Here is a 20,983-nt window from a genome sequence, read left to right as displayed (position 1 = left end):
TGAGTATGTCGTCAATGAATACTATAACAAACCTATCAAGAAAAGGTTGGAATACCTTATTCATCAGCGCCATAAATATAGCTGGTGCATTAGTTAATCCAAAAGGCATAACTAGAAATTTAAAATGACCATATCGTGTGCGAAAAGCAGTCTTGGGAATATCTTCCTTTGCAATCTTTAACTGATGGTAACCTGATCTCAAGTCAATCTTTGAGAAAACACATGCACCTTGTAATTGATCAAACTAATCATCAACTCTTGGTAATGGATACTTGTTCTTTACTGTGACCTGATTCAGCTTTCGGTAGTCTGTACATAATCTCATGGTACCATCTTTCTTTTTAACAAATAATACGGGCGTACCCCAAGGTGAAACACTTGGACGAATATAACCTTTCTCTAGTAACTCTATCAATTGTTTCTTTAACTCTTTCAATTCTACTGGTGCCATTCGATATGGAGAATTGGAAATTGGTGTTGTACCTGGAAGAAGCTCAATAGAAAATTCTGTATCTCTATCTGGTGGCATTCCTGGCAATTCTTCTGGAAATACCTCTGAAAATTCCTTAACCACGGAAATATCTTCAAATTTACTTGTAGTGGCATTAGTATCAACCACATGTGCTAAATAAGCATCACAACCATTCCTAATCATCTTAAAAGCTTTCAAAGCAGAAACTAAACAACTTGGTATCATTTGACGATCACCACAAAATAATACTCTATTCTGACCAGGAGAATCAATCACAACTTCCTTGGTATAACAATCTACCTTTACACGATGTCTAGATAACCAATCCATACATAATATTATATCAAACTCACAGAATGATAAGACTATCAAATTTGCATGTAACTTTTCCTCGCTTATCTGAATAAAACCATCACTATATATTCTATCTACAACTACTACCTCACCCAGTGGAGTGTAAACATTCACTTTAGAATCTAACGTGTCAGGATTCTTGTGCATATGTGATGTCATTTTAGATGATATGAATGAATGTGTAGATCCAGGATAAAAAAGAACACAAACTTCTAAGTTATTGAAAAGAACTTTACCAATGATTACTTCAGGTGCTGCTGTGGCTTCATCTCTGGTTGACGCAAAAACTCGTGCATGTGTAGGTGCCCTAGAGCTCTGTGCTTCAGACTGGTCAATACCACCACCAGCGTTAGTAACTTTTCGTCGACCAGTTGTCTCTGATGCAGCTTGCCCACTGTTTACTCTTCTGGGAAATTCTCTCACAAAATGTCCTTGTTCACCACAAAAATAGCATCCTCCAGAAATTCCTCGACATTCCCCAAGATGTTGTCTATTACAGTGCAGACATGTGGTTTTTGTTTGCATTGTTGCTGATTGATTTCTGTTAGCATTCCCAGAAAAATAAGACCTTCCACCCCTAGATGTGAAAGTACTTCCTCTTGTAGATGATTGTGCGGGTGAACTAAAATTCTGACATTTTCCTGGTCTTCCACCAAATCCACCCGAAAATCCGGATACTTCTCTTTTGGGCCTTTGAAAGAAAGTTGGTTCTTCCTTGATTAAACTTTCAGCCCTAATGGCTGCAGTTCGCAAGTTAGTGTAACTACGAAGATCTCCAGGAGTTATCTTGCTTCGAATATCATATTTAAGACCTTCTTCAAAACGCCTACATCGATCCATTTCAGTTGAGACCATAGCCATTGCATAATGAGATAACTGTGTAAACTTTACCTCATATTCAGCTACACTCATAATTCCTTATTTCAAAGTCAAAAACTCCCTTTGCTTTTCATCCCTGTATATCTCAGGCATATACTTGTCTTTGAACTCACGTAGAAAATCATCCCAAGTTAATATTGGTGGTTGTATAGCTGAGTCCGGAATGATCTCCCACCAATCATATGCATCTTCTTGCAGCAATGACACTGCATAATCAAACTTCTCCTCTGGAGCACAACGCATCATAATGAATACCCTTTCAGTTCTTTTCAACCATTTTTCTGCTTCAGCAGGATCTACAGTGCCACAGAAGTCAATTGCCCCTAACTTCCTGAGTTCTTTATAGTCACGTTTTCTATGTTCATCTCCAGGAACAATCCTAGGTCCTTCCACTTCTTGTTCTATATCTACATTGTGTGCATGCAAGTGTACTTGTGGAGCATGTGATCCACTTCTAGACTGTTGGCCAGCTATCCCTCCACTCCTTTGTGCAATAGGAACGTGAATATCTTGATTCATATCCATAGACCTATAATTATATGCATACAGGTTAATTAAAGCTATATAATTATAACTTATCATATGCACATAAATAAATATATGTCCTAAGAATCATATCCCTGCTCTGATACCAACTAAATGTAACACCCTTGTACCTCATTGTTTTTATATGATTTAATCTAATTGAATATATACTTGTAAAAACTAAATAGGTTCAAGCGCTCAAATTTTAAATACACACAAGCATATATATTAATATTACAAACCCACATTCTTCCTTAAGTTATACAACTAGATTCGACACAAAAATTATGATATAGCTTCCCAAAAGACTTAGCTAAGTATAGCTATATATATAAGTGTTAAAGAGTAGGGAGTCTGGAGCATTAGCTGGCCGACCTGTGACTTAAGCCTGTATTTACTACTCCAAACTTGATATCACGCAAAGGTCTAGTTTTTAGGATAACCTGAAAAGTATTTGCATTTGATATGAGTTGCAACTCAATGAGCATAAATCATTATAACTTTTACTCCAACGGATTTAACAATATAAAATAACAATAAAATACTTGTGCCATGTATATGAATACATATGCGCTAATATTCCCTTGACTTTTATTATTGTGACCAATCAATCTTTTAGTATTATTCCGGAATTCACATTTATTTCACGTTATTTGCCTCAATGGCTCATCATTCACATTGATAGCCAAAAAGGCTATAAATTCACATTGATAGCCACAAAGACTACTGATTCACATTAAAGGCTAGCTAGGCCTATCTTTGATACTAAAGTATTAATGGTCAAAACGCCTTTAATTAATCCAAGTGTTTATTCATCTTTATAGCATGTTAAAAAGAATCCAAGTAGCAGGTTATACGATTATAACTACTTTACAGCCATCACAACATAGTAAGTATACAGTCACATAATATAAATAGGTCCCAACATCAACAGGTAATTAAAAAAAAATATTCAAATAATATTATCATGGTAAAGTAATTAAAATAAACTTGTAAAGATAATTTTACTAGAACAAGGTTCCGATTTATACTCACCTTATACTATTAAAATGGTGATTATTTTACTCAGTTTGTCTGTGATATCACCCCGATAATCGATGTACTTTATTCACCAGACGGCCGCTATAAAGGAAAGAGATGAATCAATTCTTGTAATATATTCTTTATTTGTTGTTGGCTTCATGTCTCGCTTCTTGTCACTCAAGTGGTACTCTCTTCTCTTTTCTTAAAGTTTTGCTATCTCCTTTTTTTAGATGAGTAATGTGCTAAGTTTTTACATCCATAGCACTGTGGTATGTGTCTCTTCCTTTTTTTTAGTTGGACACTAATCCATCTGCAGGGTACTCCATGTGGACGTCTATCTTTATTAATTTATATTTATTTTTATGTTTTTGTGAAACAAGCTCTCCCATTTGGTTTTAAGTAATAATTCTACATTAGCTGCTTGGTGGTATTTCTCTTGGTTAATAACAATTAAGTTATATTACAAACATAGCTAAACAAATGTTTATTCACCCAACGTGGTTGACTTGAAATGGGGTAAATTCTTTTTCTTTCTTTTTTCTTTTTTTTATACCCATACTTCCAACTATTTAAATAAAGAAAATTATATAACCATTTTGTCATTACACTAAATCCAATATATTTATTATTCATATTATACATTCTCTACTATCTCACATTCTAATATTTCACCATCTCAATCGTCTATTTAATATATTAATCTTGTTATTGATCTAACTAATCACCCTATTTAATTTAAATATTATACTTGATCTTAAATTCTATTATTATTATTATTATTATTATTATTTCAACTAAAATTCTAAATTTAATTTAAATTAAAATTTATTCTATCTAGAATAAATTCTTGAGTGCAAAGTTTTACATTTTAATAATCCATCTCACTTTCTTATTATTATTTTTTTATTCCAAAAATCCCCTCTAATAACAAAATTTTATATAAATTTTATTTCTTATTTAAATGCATTCTAATCAAATACTATTAATTAGTGAACCGTGCATATCATACACAAATGAGTCAAGTGACCTTAAACTTGGTCACTAGCTCACACTATACTCATGATCTTTTTATTTTTATTATTTTACTATTATTAAATATAACTAATTAACAAGACTATGGGTGAATGGACATGCCAACATAAGTACTGTGATCTACTTTCTCATTCATGGCAACCTTTTGTCTAGTTTCTTTATTATTAATATTATAAAGTAACTACTTTACACATCTATTCTTTACTTTCTCTTCCTTTCATCCAACTTAAAATCTCAAGAATTGCTCTAGTAGTTATTTTAACAAATAACTCACAATTCAGTAACTCAGATTTTATCTATAAATTAAATAATGAAAAGAAAAAAAAAACTATGTTTACGAAATAAAATATAATAATTACTTTCCTGATAATATTAAGCAACCACATAAACGTCAAACAACTAAATGCTTACACTTCGTAATATTTAAATACTTTGCACATTTGATACTAAATTCCATCAACTCATTATTAACAATAACAAGTAACACAATTAAAATCTTAAATAAAATATAAATGACTTATTATTAAAATATTAAATGCATGCTCGTGTGTGCTTCTCGGACATAGATGTGACAAAATCACAAATCAAGTCATATAGAGAAGTCATTCGAGAACTCCAGAATGACTTATCGAGAAGTCCAAAATAGTTAATCGAGAAGTCTCAAAGATATCGACAAGCCAAATGAATACATGAAAATTGGAGATATCGACAAGTCATTTTTGCATTAGAGAACTCAGACATATTGACAAGTTAAAATAAAAATATGAAGATTGGAGATATCGACAAGTCAATTTTCTCATTAGAGATCTCAGAGATATCGACAAGTCAAAATGCCTATAGAGATCTCAGAGATATCGACAAGTCAATTCTACATGTAGAAATTTGGAGACCTCGACAAGACAAGTTCACTCATAGAGAACTCGGAGGCCTCGACAAGTCAAAACACTTATAAAGAACTAAGAGATCTCGATAAGCCATTATACTTATCGAGATATCAGCTCTCAATAGTTCAAACTGGAGATCTCGATATAAACCTCAAGTACAGAATGCAGACCAGTTAAAGATCCAAGATTATCAATCAACAAACAAATCAATCACTGATTTGAAAAGTCTACAAAAATAGCTTAAAGAGTACAATATCAAAGGCCAAGATTAACTAACAAAGGAAAGTCACAAACATGCACGATTTGCAAAGATAAACTAAGCCAGAAATGGAAAGCTTTAAATAACTTAAAGTAGGATTTAGTACATGCTATTACATGCTGTGTAAAACCTGTGTTTACTAATCTATAAAGTAAACACTAGTCATTTTTTTTAAAGTAACAAAACAGATCTAGAATTTCTAGTAACTCTCTCAAGAAAGAAGCTGAGTTCTTTATCAACAAAGAATCCAGAAATTTGTATCTAGACATACTTGATTTTAATATAAAATTAAGTGAGTTTTGAAGATACTGTGTTTATGTGCATGTTTATTAATTATGTCTAAACACTATATCTTTACAACTTAAACTGTTTTGTTCACCATATCCAAAATAGTTTAAAAAACTTAAAAATATCCAAAACACATTCACCCCCAATGTGTTGTATTCATTACCTAACAATTTTGATCCAATTTTTTGTATATATTATATAATTTTAACTTGACTATATATATTAATTTGGTTGCATATGAATTTATCTACTTATTTAAGGCACAATTAAGATGTAGACAAAAACTCAAATTTCATACTGGTTAGTTTATTATAAAATATTTTTCAACCCAAACAAGCTTAATTCACACTATTTTTTTAAAAAAACTTGTATATCATTGTTGAATATAATAGACAATGCAATTTTTTACTTAGTAGGATATAATATTTGCGCCGTTATATATTTTATGTAAATAAATACATCTCTATTACAAAAGATATTGATATAATTTTAAATATTCTATAATATTTTGTGTATCTGCTTAAATTTTGAGAAGGTGTTCTCCAATACGGTTTAATTGGGAAAAAAAATTGCTAATAATATGATGTTAAGGCATTTTGTAGGTGAATTTTATGACTAAATAAATTATAAAAAGAGTAAGCGAGAAATTAAAAGAATGTGGGATAGTTACATATATTGATAATAAACCTTATTTATATTTTAAATGAATGTCTAGCGTTAAGTGGTTGAAAGTCTCGCATTCAAGTTCTAATTCTTGAGTTCGATTTTCAACGACAACTAATATTTTTATAAATTATTTTTTTAGTGATATTTTGTAGTTATTGGATAAAAAATGATATACTGATAATTTTACTACTACTAAAATGACACATTTTACCCTTATATTATGGTTTAATATATAGTAAAGATTATTGAAAAAAGAGTATACAAATAATTTTACTATTATTAAAATGACACATTTTATCTTGTGATCTTGGTTTTTTTGACTAATAAAATAGAATGCATTCATTAAAACATCAGAAGACAGTCGGAACAAACCTCCGTACTGATAATAAAACCTGATTGGAAAATAAATAAACGAACTAAACAAATAGCCATCTTGTTTTCAGATTGCTTAATAAATTGAATAAAATTCTTTGAAATAAAAAGTATCATAATGGCTTTCTCGGCAATCCAACCTACGCCAACCCTAAAACTAGCAACATCACAATTGACCTTCACATAAATGCCATCTATAGCCCAATATTCAGATTTTTTAGTTACAACAACTAAAATAGGAGGAACATATGCCCTCAAACTATGAATAATATTTTGTTGTGAAAAGTGAGCTCTTGTGGTATGCACCACAGTCTCAGTTTCGATGCAAGAAATCCAGATCTCCCAAAAAACCACATGAATCCTTTCCAACCAAACCAATATCAAAACACATAAATACTTTAAACAAAACATATTCACACCCAAAAAGATTTGGAACAACCTTGATAACAAGGTACAAACAAGATCTTACCCAAAAAAGATTAGATCCCACCCAAAAAGATGTTTATTCGAAATTTTTGAAAATAATAAAATAAAAGAGAAGATGGAAGAGTGAAAAAAATTAAACAGTGATAGTGGATTGTAGATCTTCGGGATGAAGAATAAAAAGGATGATTAGAACCCTAGATCTAAAAACGGAGGTCGACTCTCATCTCAGAGAGAGAACTAGGGCAGAGGGAGGCGCAATCATTTGTTGTGTTTTGGCTTAATATATAGTAAATATTATGACATGCCAAGTGGACTCGTAGGATTGGAGATGCAGCCAACAAAAATTTACTAAAACTATTGGATGCATTTCTGGCATATGGTTAATAGGCCCATGTATTACGTGCTTAATACTTTAGCTTTATTTGTTATGGGTTAGTCTTGCCTATTGGGCTTATATACAAATAGCTGTGTTATCAAGTCCATTGATATTTCAAAAAAAAATCTATTGATATTTTGAAATCCTGCTTAGTCTCTCGATGATTTTTCTTCCGATTCTTAACAGGTATCGCTTCCTATTCTTCTTTTTCTTCTTTTATTTGTCGCAACACTCTATAACAATTTTTTTATGAACATAATTTTGTAATCCAGTTGGCAGTTACCTTTTTTTTTTAAACAGTTGTACAAAGATGTGAACCATGTCAAATTTGCAAAATAAAGTGAATTGTGATGAATACGATAGAAATATGGGTTTGGTCTTGTAGGGTTGAGCGATTTGACAAGTCAATTTTTGTGAACATGCGTTGATGAATGTGTATAGGAAACATGTTCAAGAAATTGAAGTTGATGTTAACAAAGAAGATATAGGTTTGCTTAGTGGATAATGTTAGAATATTTTATAATATTCATAATATATGGACTTACAAATTAAAGACAATTATATTTAATATTTATTCTATATTTGAACTAATTAAGTGGTCTAAAATAAAAGGTCCAAAATATCTTATTCGGTATGGGTTTTGTAATGTGTAATACCCAATAAGAGTCTAATTATGATTAATGAGGTTTAATTGGGCTACTATATAAAAAAACCTAATAGGATCTTGATTCCCGTGACTATTCACAATATGTACTCCTCTATTCCCATCAGTTCGAGTGAGATACAGCTAGAGTTTGAATCAGATATGCGAAAGATCAAGTCCTACGATCTGTATATTCATATTCCGGTGTGTACCCTTTCGGGGAATCGCCAACTTATATATTGAAAGCCTGAATTTTAATTCTAATGGGTTGTCCCTTCGCGGAGTCTTGGGTTATTATCAGCTAATGTTGACGTCCACTCAAAGGTTATCTGATAATGATCTACGATCTTCGATCCTATATTTCAGTGGGTTTTCCTCATTGATGGCTCGTGATGACCATGTCTCTAGTTCTTTGATTAGGAGACCTTGCCCAATATTCTTGCGGTTATTCTTATCGAAGTCATCATCTATAGGGTCACTTGGGAAGGCTTCATCATATAGGATCTCCTAGTTAGGTTTCTAATCATGTCAAACTATTTGGTGTTATGGGCCTTGGGTTTATCCACAAAACCCTAGCCCATAAGGGTTAGTTATTCTGTAAAAATTAAGTGAGACATGATCTCTTATAGATACGAAACATGTAAGCACATTGAAGGATGCTAAAACTTGAGAGTTTGAGAGACCACCACCATCCTTTTGATCTCAAATCTCAACCATCAAAAAATTCAAAACCACCAATGAAATTCGGTACTAAACAAACTCGAATTTTATTATCACAAATTTTTTCGGTTATCAGTAAGGGTTTAAAGGAGTTATAAGGTTAACGTCATCATCCATTCATATTAACAAACATGATCGGCCCTAAAATTCGTGGGATCTTAGTCGAAAATCATTTTATAGGCCCCTAAATAATTATATATATAGTGTTATTCTACTAGAAATATTTTTATAATAAAAATTAAAAATAAAAATAAAAAAATTCTAAATCACGTCGAAATATAACACATATGATATGCAAATCGATCGTTGGGAGATGAAAAAAAATACAGCAAAGTCGGATTTTAAAAAATACTTACCATTTGACGGGAAAAATCAAATTAAAAACAGGGGGGAAGCCGAGATTCTGTGTTTGAGGGTGTTGTTTAATTCTGTGTGCTGCCTGTAGGGGGCCATTAGATTAGACTAATCTAAGGTCACGTTTTTTTAACGAGATTACACTCAGGATAGGATAATAGTACTTTAAAAAAAATATTTCCAGTTTGTTTTTAAAATTGAGTCATAGGACTATAATCCGGGGATAATAAAATGATAAGGAAATAAGTTGTTACTCAGTATAAAATAATACCGCCACTAAGCAGGTATTAAGGAGGACTAATTTTATTTTCCAAAATTACCCATACCCACTCCCTGTTATTTTGCAAACACTCCGTCAATATGTAACAAAGTTTCGTGTATTTTTATATGCTTCATCTCATATCTTACACCACTATCATTTGCCAACATCAACAAAATACCGATATTAGGTAAGAATTGATCCATTATTTTCTTAATTTTGACATGTTCACCTACAATTATGTTCCATTTAATGATTTTTTACCCTAATTGTTAGGTACCAGCTGTGTTCTTAGCTAGTTGAAATACAAAAACATGCATATCCTGATGGTTGATACTAGCTTTATTTAATAATGTTGATAATTGTATTGTCTGGTATGCAGAACTTCTAATTTTTAAACTATTTATATTATGCTAATATGTGTCTATATGTGTATATATAATTGTGTTTACATTTCTTAATTTTATAGAATAACCATGACTACTATGGATGATTTGATGATACTACATCTATTCTTGCTCCATTTGAGTATAAGTTTATCATTGTATATACATGTTATGCATTTAAATATTATGTTGTATAGTACATTAGAAACCGTCCCACAAGTTAACATAGATTCGAGATTAATTCGGAGAAAAAGGGGGGCTGATTATTTAGATGATACAATAAATGATGGGGACTTGACTCTTAAAGAGCTACTCTGAATGAACAGACATACGTATGATGTTTTATGTGAGTCGCTTCGGGAATATGGTCTTAAAGACTTGAGAAATATGAGTGTGGAAGAACAAGTGTGTTTCTTCCTTCATATTTTAGCTGGTCATAACAAGAACAAATCTATTAAACATACTTATGGAAGGTCATGCCAATCCGTTAGCAAGTATTTAACAATGTACTAAATTGTGTTATATGGTTGCACGGAGGTCTTCTAAAAAAGCCAACATCTATTACCGAGTCTTGTAATGACTATAGGTGGAAATATTTCAGGTAAAAGTTTTCTTTTTAAATAATAAAAAGAATCATTTCATATTTATACAATTACACACTTTACTGTATAAGAAAAATATTTTGTAGAACTGTTTTGGAGCTCTTGATGGAACTTACATTGGAGTCAGGGTACCTCCATCCGAGCACGTAAAATATAGAAGTAGAAAAGGAGAGATTGCAACTAATGTTTTAGGAGTATGTACGCAAGACATGATGTTCACCTATGTTTTAGCGGGTTGGGAAGGCTCTGCTGCAGATGGCAGAGTACTTCGAGATGCCATAACTCGAAGAAATGGATTACGTGTTCTTTCTAGTAAAATTAGTACTTTATTTAGTATTGTAATTATAAACCTATTATTGTATATAATATTAATTAACTTCAATTCATATTTTTATCCAGGATATTATTATCTTTATGATGCGGGATATACAAATGCTGATGGTTTCTTGACTCCGCATAGGAGACAATGGTACCATCTAGAAACTTGGCGGTATGGGAGACAACCTACTTGTCCCGAAGAGTTTTTTAGCATGAAACATTCAGCGACCCGCAATGTTACCGAGAGAGCATTTTGAGTCCTTAAGTTGCGTTGGTCCATACTTAGGAGTCCTTCGTTTTATCCATACAAGATTCAATGTTGTATAATAACTGTGTGTGTCCTTTTACACAATTTAATTAGAAAAGAGATGAATGGTGACTCCTATGATGTAGAATTTGATGCTACTCAAGCTAATCAAACACCAGTGGATACGAATGCTAATTTAATCGATACTTGTGAACCGTCTAGTCAATGGACAGATAAGAGACACCAAATGTCACACCCCCAACTTACAAACACAATATATAACTATTACAATATTTAAAAGAAGGTAAATATAACTGAATCCAAGATCTTATAGTTTAGGGTTTGGAACAGCCCAACACTACCATCTATTACAACTGATTTTAATATCGAGTCCTCACACAAAACTATCTCTTATTCTACCTGAGCTCGAACATACGCATCGGCATCACAAGTCTTACGTGTTGTCTGCTTGAATCTAACCATAGCTGCTAGCTGTAATATCAGGGTTAAAGTAAGGAGTGAGCCAAATGCTCAACAAGTGCTAAACAATACGGTACAAAACATAAATCGAGATATTAAAGAATGACAATGCGAAGATATAACTAATAATAACAAGAGATGAAATTTTGGGTGATGGCATCATTTGCTTGAATCAAAACATTTTCAAAATCATATCTTAATCAAAAACATTTTATGACGCTACGGATTACAGCCGGTGATCAGCCGCGAAGTAATCCCGAACCTCGCTGGGTTCTAAAACATTAATGGAATCCCTAGGCAACTTTTAAGCCTACAATATCAGTGTGGAAAGGACTTGCGTCTCAGTCCAGATCCACTATTCAAAGAAAACATTTATCCCCCTTTGGGACTGAAAATCCACATTTTAATCATTTCAAAAACTGATGCCGATTTATAATAAAATCTCTTAAACAATAAACATTTTTTTTATTAAGGGATTATAGATCAACTTTGAAATATTGGAAATATGTCACCAACTCTTAGGGCCATGATTCACTAGACTTTATTCTATCGGGGTACTTGTACAGTTATTATTTACAAGGATTCTGACAAGGAGATTTAGTAGAGTTTTTGGATAATAGGAAAGAGTAATGCCAACTAGGCTTTAAACAAGGCTTTTCGACAAGGTACAGGTACTAGAACATCAAGAAGATAAGCTTCATGTATACTAGGGGTCTTAAGGTATGAAGCAAATTATCTTTAGCTTAAGGTATATCAGGATTGTCGAACTTTAGGGTAAGAAAAAGGTTATCAATCAATTAAGAACAACTTTTAAAGAATAATTGGTTTTTAGTATCAAGATAAAGTTTTTATTGGGGTTCAAGCATCAGGGTGAGATGTCAAGATTTTAGGAATCAATAGCATGTTAATCAAGAGGATCAATCAAGTATTATCTTTATTTTATCATGGCATTCCAATTACTTTGATGTACTAGCATGATACGACTTTTGATCTACTTGCAATATGTACTTGAGGGTTCATGGCATTTCTATATAATACGAAGATGGATTTAAGAATCACTTGGTTCAAGTATAACAAGATAACTCAGGATACTCGCATCATATATATATAGGAACTAATTATCACACATTTGCAGTGTAAACGAAAAATAGGTTGAATCACTTGCCTTGAGAAAGTCTAGACTGGTCTGGAGGTAGGAGCAACTGGAAGCTTTACTCGACCTTTATGGCAAGTTTACCCTCGTCTCCAGATCCTACACAATTAATAATAACCTCATTATAATATATTCTCACCAACTCAACCTATTTTTTTAACCCAAAATTAAACACAAGTGGCACTTAGGCCTATATGCACGAAATTTATAATCACCTTATAAATACAATAGTACACATATCCACATATACTCACATATCATATTTTAATACCAAATAATATCACACACGCCATATTGCAACACTAGGCTTGGATGATCTCGACCCACAACTTAAGTCACTTGATTGCTAAACTAGACAAAGTCTCCAAATTTGGTCTCCTAACTCGATGTGCCTTTACTAAACTATCCAGAACCTATTGACCCTCACTTGGGCCTTTTACTCTACTGGCTTTATACTATCTTGCAACCATAGTGATCAACCTAGGTCTCACTCATAAGTGCTCTAAAACTATGTGATAAGTGAAAGTGCTCACTAAGGTAAATTTCAGAATGACATCTATGGTTTCTTGAGTGCATTAGACACTCTTACACTACAAGTTTACCTCCAAAACTTCTACACTATACTCTTCTGACCATAAGGCATCTCCCAAACTTGATGTGGTTCAAGGTCCTAGCTTGGGCCTCCTTGGGCCTTAGCTTAAAGTCCATGGTTCCCCTGTTTTACTGGGCAGAAAATGCCTTGACTTGAACTAACTTGTGACACATGATTCTGACTCAAATCCTATGTATTATGGCTGTAAAAACTCCTCTGACACCTTCTAACTAAGGCTCAATAGGGCCTAATGAGGGCCTACCCATGACATGGTCAAAACTTCCTATTTCTAAGTTGTAACAAAACTGTCCCCTGCTGGACAGATTTTGTGATTTCACTCGTGCACCTAACCAAACGACTTACAAACCTCCAACAAACACCTAAAACCTATCATATACTCCTAGTACCAGCTTCTGGTGGTTTGGACCTCAAATTGCACAACAATGACATGGTCAAAACTCACTCTAAACCTCAGGGTACCAAACTGATTTTCTGCAGAAACTAATACTCTCCTTTCTCCAAGGTTCTTACTTAACAAACCCAACCAACAACAACCAAAGTACCCAAACCAAAACTTAACTAAGGTGGTCTACTGAACTAACTCCCTTACACTCAAAATAGGCTTAGTGGAGATCATCCTTACCTAAGGTGCAACATAGCAAAACAAAAGTAATCACATTACACAAATTACAAGTCATCAAGTTTTCAAGGACAACAACTTTAACCTTCTTGATAAGTATAAACGAGATAACATCACATATTAAGGAGTAAAATTCTTAATTAATATCTTAACTTAACTAAAATTAAGGTTTACAAACAAAATATCAATCTGAATGATCAAGAACTTCCAAAAATTCAAGAGTGATCTACATGCATGCATGACTTCGAGTCTTACAAACCAAAACAACATGATTTCCAAATAAATTGTCATTATAATTCAACATGCAAGCCTATCATGGATTATATCTAAATGACCACCTAGCATGCAAAGGTTTTTACCAAGATTTTACTAAGATTTTCATGTTATCATCACAAAAACACACAAAATGAAACAAGGCAACCAAAACACCATCCATTCGGCTCCTATCAAGTCATGGCAGAATGGATTAGGGTGAAAACAACATTTGCATAAGTGTAACACACTCATGTCTAGCCATTCTCAACCCTATGATACTATAACTCATGGTGAAAGCCTTGAATTCACAAGAATCAAGGATATTCACTTTGAGTTTAACAAAAACACCCCCATGCAAGGTCAACACATAAGTTTCCTACTCTAAACTCTTGAGATATACAAGAACAACATGTAGGGAGTAAGATTACTTGATTATAGGATGATTGTTTGAGTGAAGAAATGAAGAAAAGAAGGGAATGGGGGCCTCGGTTTTGGAATGGCCGAGAGGGAGGGGGAAAAAAGCCGAGAGGGAGAGAGGAGGAGAAGGGGAGGGTGAAGTGGTGGGGTGAAAGTGGTGTGGTGATCACTCTGTGATTTGTTTTTATGTCTTTGATTTGACTAAAATGTGAGTGGGTTTGGGAAATGACAAGAGTAACCCTCTAGCTAAAGTTAGGCCATTTTGCATGCCAGGTCAAGGAGGTAATTTGGCTAATAAATTATGAGTTAGTGGGTTTGGAAATGTCTTCTTTGTCCTTGAAGAGAATAGAAGAGTGGTTTGCATGCAAGGGCTTCCATGTAATTTGCTAATTATAACAAATAAAATTTTTAAAGATTTATTTTTATAAAATAAAATAAAGTTCAAAAATTATAAAAATTTTACCATAAAATAACTTGGATTTTTAGAACTTTTATAAAATCACTTTTGAAATTTGTGAACAAAATAACTTTTAAAAGAAAATTTCTCCAAGGTTTAGAATATTCCTTATAAATCAAAAATAAGGGAAATAAATAAACTTTTGCTTTGAAAAATCATATACTACATAAAGCAAATTTATATTGTAGAAATTTTCATTCACACAAACGTACAATCATTTAGTATATTTGCATTCGGCTCTAATATTATCCCAAGTCCACAAATAATATTACACAAAATGTCGGTCGTAACACCAAATGGGTATAATAATGTATAATGGGTGGAGGCAAAATAGAGGTCTTTCCCCTTGGCAGGGGTAAATATTATTGAATGTAACACCTTTCAACTTATTTGTAGTAGACTAGTTGTTGTTTAGCTTGTTTTTTTAATTTTGCATAGATGTAGAAATTGTGATGTACTTCAATATTTATTAATTAATTAAAAAAATGATTTTGTTCTATTAAATTTTCTTGCTAAAACTTTAATTTTTTCAGAAAATTAGCATGGCATCATTATCAACCACAAAAGAGAAGAATCAGAGGATATGGACACTAGCCGAATAAAAAGCTTTGATAGATGCATTTTACCTGATAATTGCAGATGGTTATAAGCAGGATAACGGACAATACAGGAATGGATATGTGCTTGAATTAGAAAAGTATCTGGTAAAAGCTTTTCCAACTACTGATTTGTGTGAAAAAACACATATTGAATCTAAAATAAAAACTTGGAGGAAACAATGATGTTAGGAATATTTTGTGCACTTGATGATAAGTTAAAAAAATACCTTAGTAGATTCAATTTAGTGATTTTGTAGCTTTCAACGGATGATCACTTTAACATCTGTTGAAAGGGTAGCTTATGTATTAATAAGTTCAGTAGCACATTTCTGCATATTATAATTCCTTAGAAAACTAGATGTTGTAGAATGTTTTAAGTCATGTTGACTATTAGATTGATATGCAAGATAGGTTGGCCAATTGTACATATTAGATGCCTTGTAATCTTGTATAAATAAAATGGAGTTAACTGCTATGAAGATAGTCTCAACGGATGTTCCACAAGGCTTTAACGGATGATCAACTAAAGCTTCAACGGATGAGCAACTAAAGCTTCAACGGATGATCCCACAGAGGTTCAACGGATGATCTAACTAAGTTTCAATGGATGAACAAATTCAAAAGAGCAGTTAATAGTGACTTGACAGTCACATGCGTTGATTGTATGTAAATGGAATATGGCATCCTATTTACAAGGTTTAGAGAACAAAGAAGCATTTCCATTTCCATGTTAAACTGAAGTTATTCAAAGATGCTGGATTGAGAAATGAATGAGCATGAAACATGGTTGACAATTCAAAATTTAAATGTTTCAAGTGTGGCTTGAGTGGTCATTTTTCAAGTGAATTCAGAAAGCATGCTTCTGATAGAAAGAAGTTTGAGCATGTGGATTACAAAAGGAAGTATTTTGAGTTGCTCAAGCAAAAGGAAAGGGCATTTCTAACTCAAGAAAATGACTAGGCTGCTGATGGATTGGATGAAGATGAGGATACAAGCTATGTCAATCTAGCCCTGATGGCCAAATCAGATGAATCAGAAGTTAGTTCTTCAAGTAATCAGGTAATCACCACTAATCTAGCACATTTATCCAAAGCTGAGAGTAATGATGCTATAAATGACATGTCTACTGAATTATATCATCTACGTGTTACACTCAAATCTCTCACTAAAGAAAATACTAAAATTAAACGAGAACAATTTATTTTTAAGTGATAGAAACAATTTGTTAGAAACTCAATTTGTTGAGTTTGAGAAACTGAAGATAGAATGCAAAATTGCTAAAGATGAACTAACTGAATCCTTAAAGAAAGAGGAGATTTTAAGAAAGCAGCTTGAACGAGAACATGAAGTAATTAAGGCATGGAAATCATCCAGAGATGTCCATGCTCAAATTATTTAAGTTTAAGGTATAGAATCCTTCTGTGATGAAGCCTAGAAAAAGAGCAAGGAGAAACTGAATTCCAACTTGGAAGAAGGACTTTCAACGGATGTGGATTTGACGGATGATGAATGTTATCCATCGAATGATCAAAAGAATTATCCGTCGAAAGACAAGGAACCACATCTGTTGAGTGAAAGAAAGCCAGTTAGCAAATCCCAGCTGGCTAAGTTAAATGAGAAATATGAATCAGTTTCCAAGAACTTTGTTCCAGGAGAAATTAGTGAAGTGAAAAAGAACAAGAGAATCAATGTAGGCCATCTGTCAATCAAGCAATTGAATGACAGATTGGAGAAAATTGAGGTTAAAGCAGGATCTAAAAGGAAAAACAATAGAATTGGGAAAGTAGGAATTAACAAACATAACAACTACATACCTGATAAATATGCACCTAGAAAAACCTGTGTAAAGTGTGGTAGTGTTAATAATTTGTCTGTTAATTGCAAACTTGCTATGCCTACACCCATGTATGCACCTCCTTCTTTTCCTAACATGCCTATCATGCCTGTGAATGTTATGCCTGCACATAATTTGAATGCACAATTTGATAATATGCCATTTGCACAAAATTCTTACTATGTTGCATTTAGTATACCTCAAATGCCATTTAGCATGCCTTACTGGAATAACATATTCGCACAAAATATGCCCTTCCATATAAATCAACCTGTGCATGATAATCCCGTAACGATGAATCGTTTCAAAGGTTCTACTCAAATAACTAAGGATGAATCTCATATACCTAAGTCAAATGAGGAAAAGCCTAAGAAATCTAAGAAAAAGGCTAACAAAACAGGACCCAAGGAAACTTGGGTACCAAAATCAACTTGATTTGATTTTGTTGTGTGCAGGGAAAAAGAAAGAATCTCTAGTATTTGGATAGTGGGTGCTCAAGGCACATGACTGGAGATTCTAACCTGCTCACTGAGTTCAAGGAGAGAGTTGGACCAAGTATCACTTTTGGAGATGACAACAAGGGTTATATTGTGGGATATGGCTTGATTTCAAAGGATAATGTCATCATTGAGGAATTTTCCCTAGTGGATGGACTCAAGCACAATTTGTTGAGTATCAGCCAACTTTGTGATAAGGGCAACTCAGTAACATTTAATTCTGAAGCCTGTGTTGTGACCAACAAGAAAGTGGTTCTCACTGGAGTGAGAAAAGGAAATGTGTATTTAGTTGACTTCAACTCATCAAATACAAACTATCACTTGTCTCTTTAGCAAGGCAAGTCAAGATGAAAGTTGGCTATGGCACAAGAAGCTGTCCCATCTTAACTTTAAGACTATAAATGAACTAGTCAGGAAAGATATGGTAAGAGGCATTCCTCAAGTGGAATTCTCAAAGGATGGACTGTGTGATGCCTGTCATAAAGGAAAACAGATCAAGGCATCATTCAGAAAGAAGCTTGATGATAAGTGGCATTTTATACCACTTAGAACGTCTTAAAATGGCTTAAATTGGTATCTTGAAATCAAGTATTTTGTGTATTTGATGCGTTTTTCTAGTGTTTATGCATTTCAGGGTATTAGTTGCATTTCGGGGGAGGAATCATCAAGAATAAGCCTTGGCATGTGGTCACCATTGCGAGAGGAAAGGAATGGGCAGATTACGGTGAAGAAACGGAGCAAACCTGGATTTTTTCCAGTAGAGGCCTGCGCGCCCGCGCAGCAATGCTGAGCGGCCGCGCAGCAACCTGCGCGCCCGCGCAGCTATGCTGAGCAGCCGCACAGGGTCGGGGAAAAAGATAAATTATTTTAGACTTCTACTTCTGTTTGGCTTCCAACTTCTATGTAATCTGAGTTTTATGGGACTATTATATAGGTAGATTTGAGACGTTTTCACAGAGAGTATTAAGGGGATTATGTTTTAGATTGTGTTTTACGCAAGAAGTGAAGGAGATAAGGAAGAAGACCGATTTAGCACACCGCAACGAAGAGGAGCATATTTTCTTGTGATTCTTGTTTCGTTGTAACGTTGGATGCTAAGTTTTCTTGCTTTGACTTATTTACTCTTGTGACGTACTCTGTTTTAATATAATTAGTTTAGTTATTATTTTCTTGTGTTTGTTTGTCATGATTTCATATGAACCCATGATGGCGATAAGTTCTATTATGGGCTAATCGTGATCATGGGGTTGTAACGGATTTATTATGGAATTCTTAGTTAATTGTTTAATACTTTAGTGTGTGATGATTGCATGATATCTAGTATTGGTTGTGCGTATTCGTCTTATGTGCGTCGCGAACATATAAGATAGGGTGTTAATCTCTTGTGAAGCGACGGTGGATCTTGAGATTTAGAACTTGCCATGCTAGCATAGGTTCATGTACGTTGTGCATGATTAGTGGGTAACTCTAACAGTTTTATTTGCCCTATGTAATCAAAAGGAATAACTTGAGCTTAAATCGTTGTGTTGTCAATTTCTGTAGACATATAGGAACTCAACATAATTGATGACTATTCAACTTCTATCTTAATTGTGGATGCTTGGTAGAATGGTATTAGTACAATGAAAGTTGGCTTTTATCAGTTTCGTGTTATTCGATTAATATCATCACTGTCACATGCTAAAGGTAATAACAATGGCTATAGAAGGAAGTAATTATGAAGTTATGATCTCATGAGTGTTTTATTATTGATAAATTGAAGTGTTAGTTAAGTGGTTAATTAAGTAGTTAATTATAGTTAATATTTAATCAACAATTTTAAGTGTTATTATCTTAACATTGAGAAGTAATCATACATTGGTGAGTGAGTTTAATTAGACAATAATTTAGTCTGAGTCTCTGAGGGAATGAACTAGAAAGTATTCTATATTACTTGCGAACGCGTATACTTGCGTGAATATTAGTGCGTGTTTTCTCCCTAACAAGTTTTTGGCGCCGCTGCCGGGGACTCGGCGTATTTGTTTAGTTTATGTACTTACCATCATTGGTCATTAGGACTCAGTGATTAGGACGTAGTAGTTACTTACTCTTTTCGGTTGTGTTTCAGGTACTTTAGCAAGCGTTTATGCAAACTCGTTCTCGTGCTCGCAAGAGGACTTTAGATACAGCTGAGGAGACAGACGAAGTTCTTGATATTCTGGAGAAGTTAGATTTTGAGGATTCGGATTCAGGAACTGAGCAGAAAGAACCAGTAAACATGGGAGATCGTATTGTTCAAGCTGATCCAGCTCTTATGGATTTTTCTCGGCCTAAAATTGATGACATTCAGTCAAGCATCCTTCATCCGGCTATTCAAGCTAACACCTTTGAAATCAAGCCGGGCACTATTCAGATGGTGCAGAATTCTGTTTCTTTTGGAGGAGCGGCAACTGAAGACCCCAACATGCACATAAGGAATTTTGTCGAGATCTGCAGCACTTTTAAGTATAATGGCGTGACTGATGAGGCTATCAAGTTGAGGCTTTTCCCATTCTCACTGAGGGATAAGGCTAAAGACTGGTTACATTCTGAACCAGCTGGGTCCATCACTACGTGGCAAGATCTTGCGCAAAAGTTTCTGGTGAAGTTTTATCCAATGGCAAAGACTGCTGCTATGAGGAGTGCTCTTACTCAGTTTGCGCAGCAACCTACAGAATCTATGTGCGAGGCTTGGGAACGCTACAAGGAAATGTTGAGAAAATGTCCACATCATGGAATGCCGGATTGGATGGTGATCACTGGTTTCTATAATGGTTTGGGGGCCCAATCTCAGCCCATGCTCGATGCAGCAGCTGGAGGAGCCTTATGGGCTAAAAGCTATACTGAGGCGTATAATCTTATAGAGACGATGGCTGCAAATGAGCATCAAAACCCAACTCAGAGGATGACGTCAGGCAAGGTAGCAGGTATTCTGGAAGTTGATGCAGCCACCGCT

At 33.8% G+C, this 20,983-nt stretch overlaps 1 protein-coding gene and 1 non-coding gene across 2 annotated transcripts; both read right to left on the bottom strand.

Annotated features, from left to right (window-relative positions):
* Nucleotides 1-244: 244 nt before the first annotated feature.
* Nucleotides 245-1,738, bottom strand: LOC141689096 (uncharacterized). Its single transcript, XM_074493275.1, has one exon. It carries the CDS (start codon nucleotides 1,736-1,738, stop codon nucleotides 245-247), a length of 1,494 nt encoding a protein of 497 aa, XP_074349376.1.
* An 18,921-nt stretch (nucleotides 1,739-20,659) lies between these two features.
* Nucleotides 20,660-20,766, bottom strand: LOC141709467 (small nucleolar RNA R71). The gene has a single exon (XR_012570042.1). It is a non-coding gene; the product is annotated as a small nucleolar RNA R71 (small nucleolar RNA).
* Nucleotides 20,767-20,983: the final 217 nt, after the last annotated feature.

Source organism: Apium graveolens, chromosome 2 (genome assembly GCF_009905375.1).
Source record: "Apium graveolens cultivar Ventura chromosome 2, ASM990537v1, whole genome shotgun sequence".
NCBI lineage: Eukaryota > Viridiplantae > Streptophyta > Magnoliopsida > Apiales > Apiaceae > Apium > Apium graveolens.
This window is presented reverse-complemented; position numbering and strand designations above follow the sequence as displayed.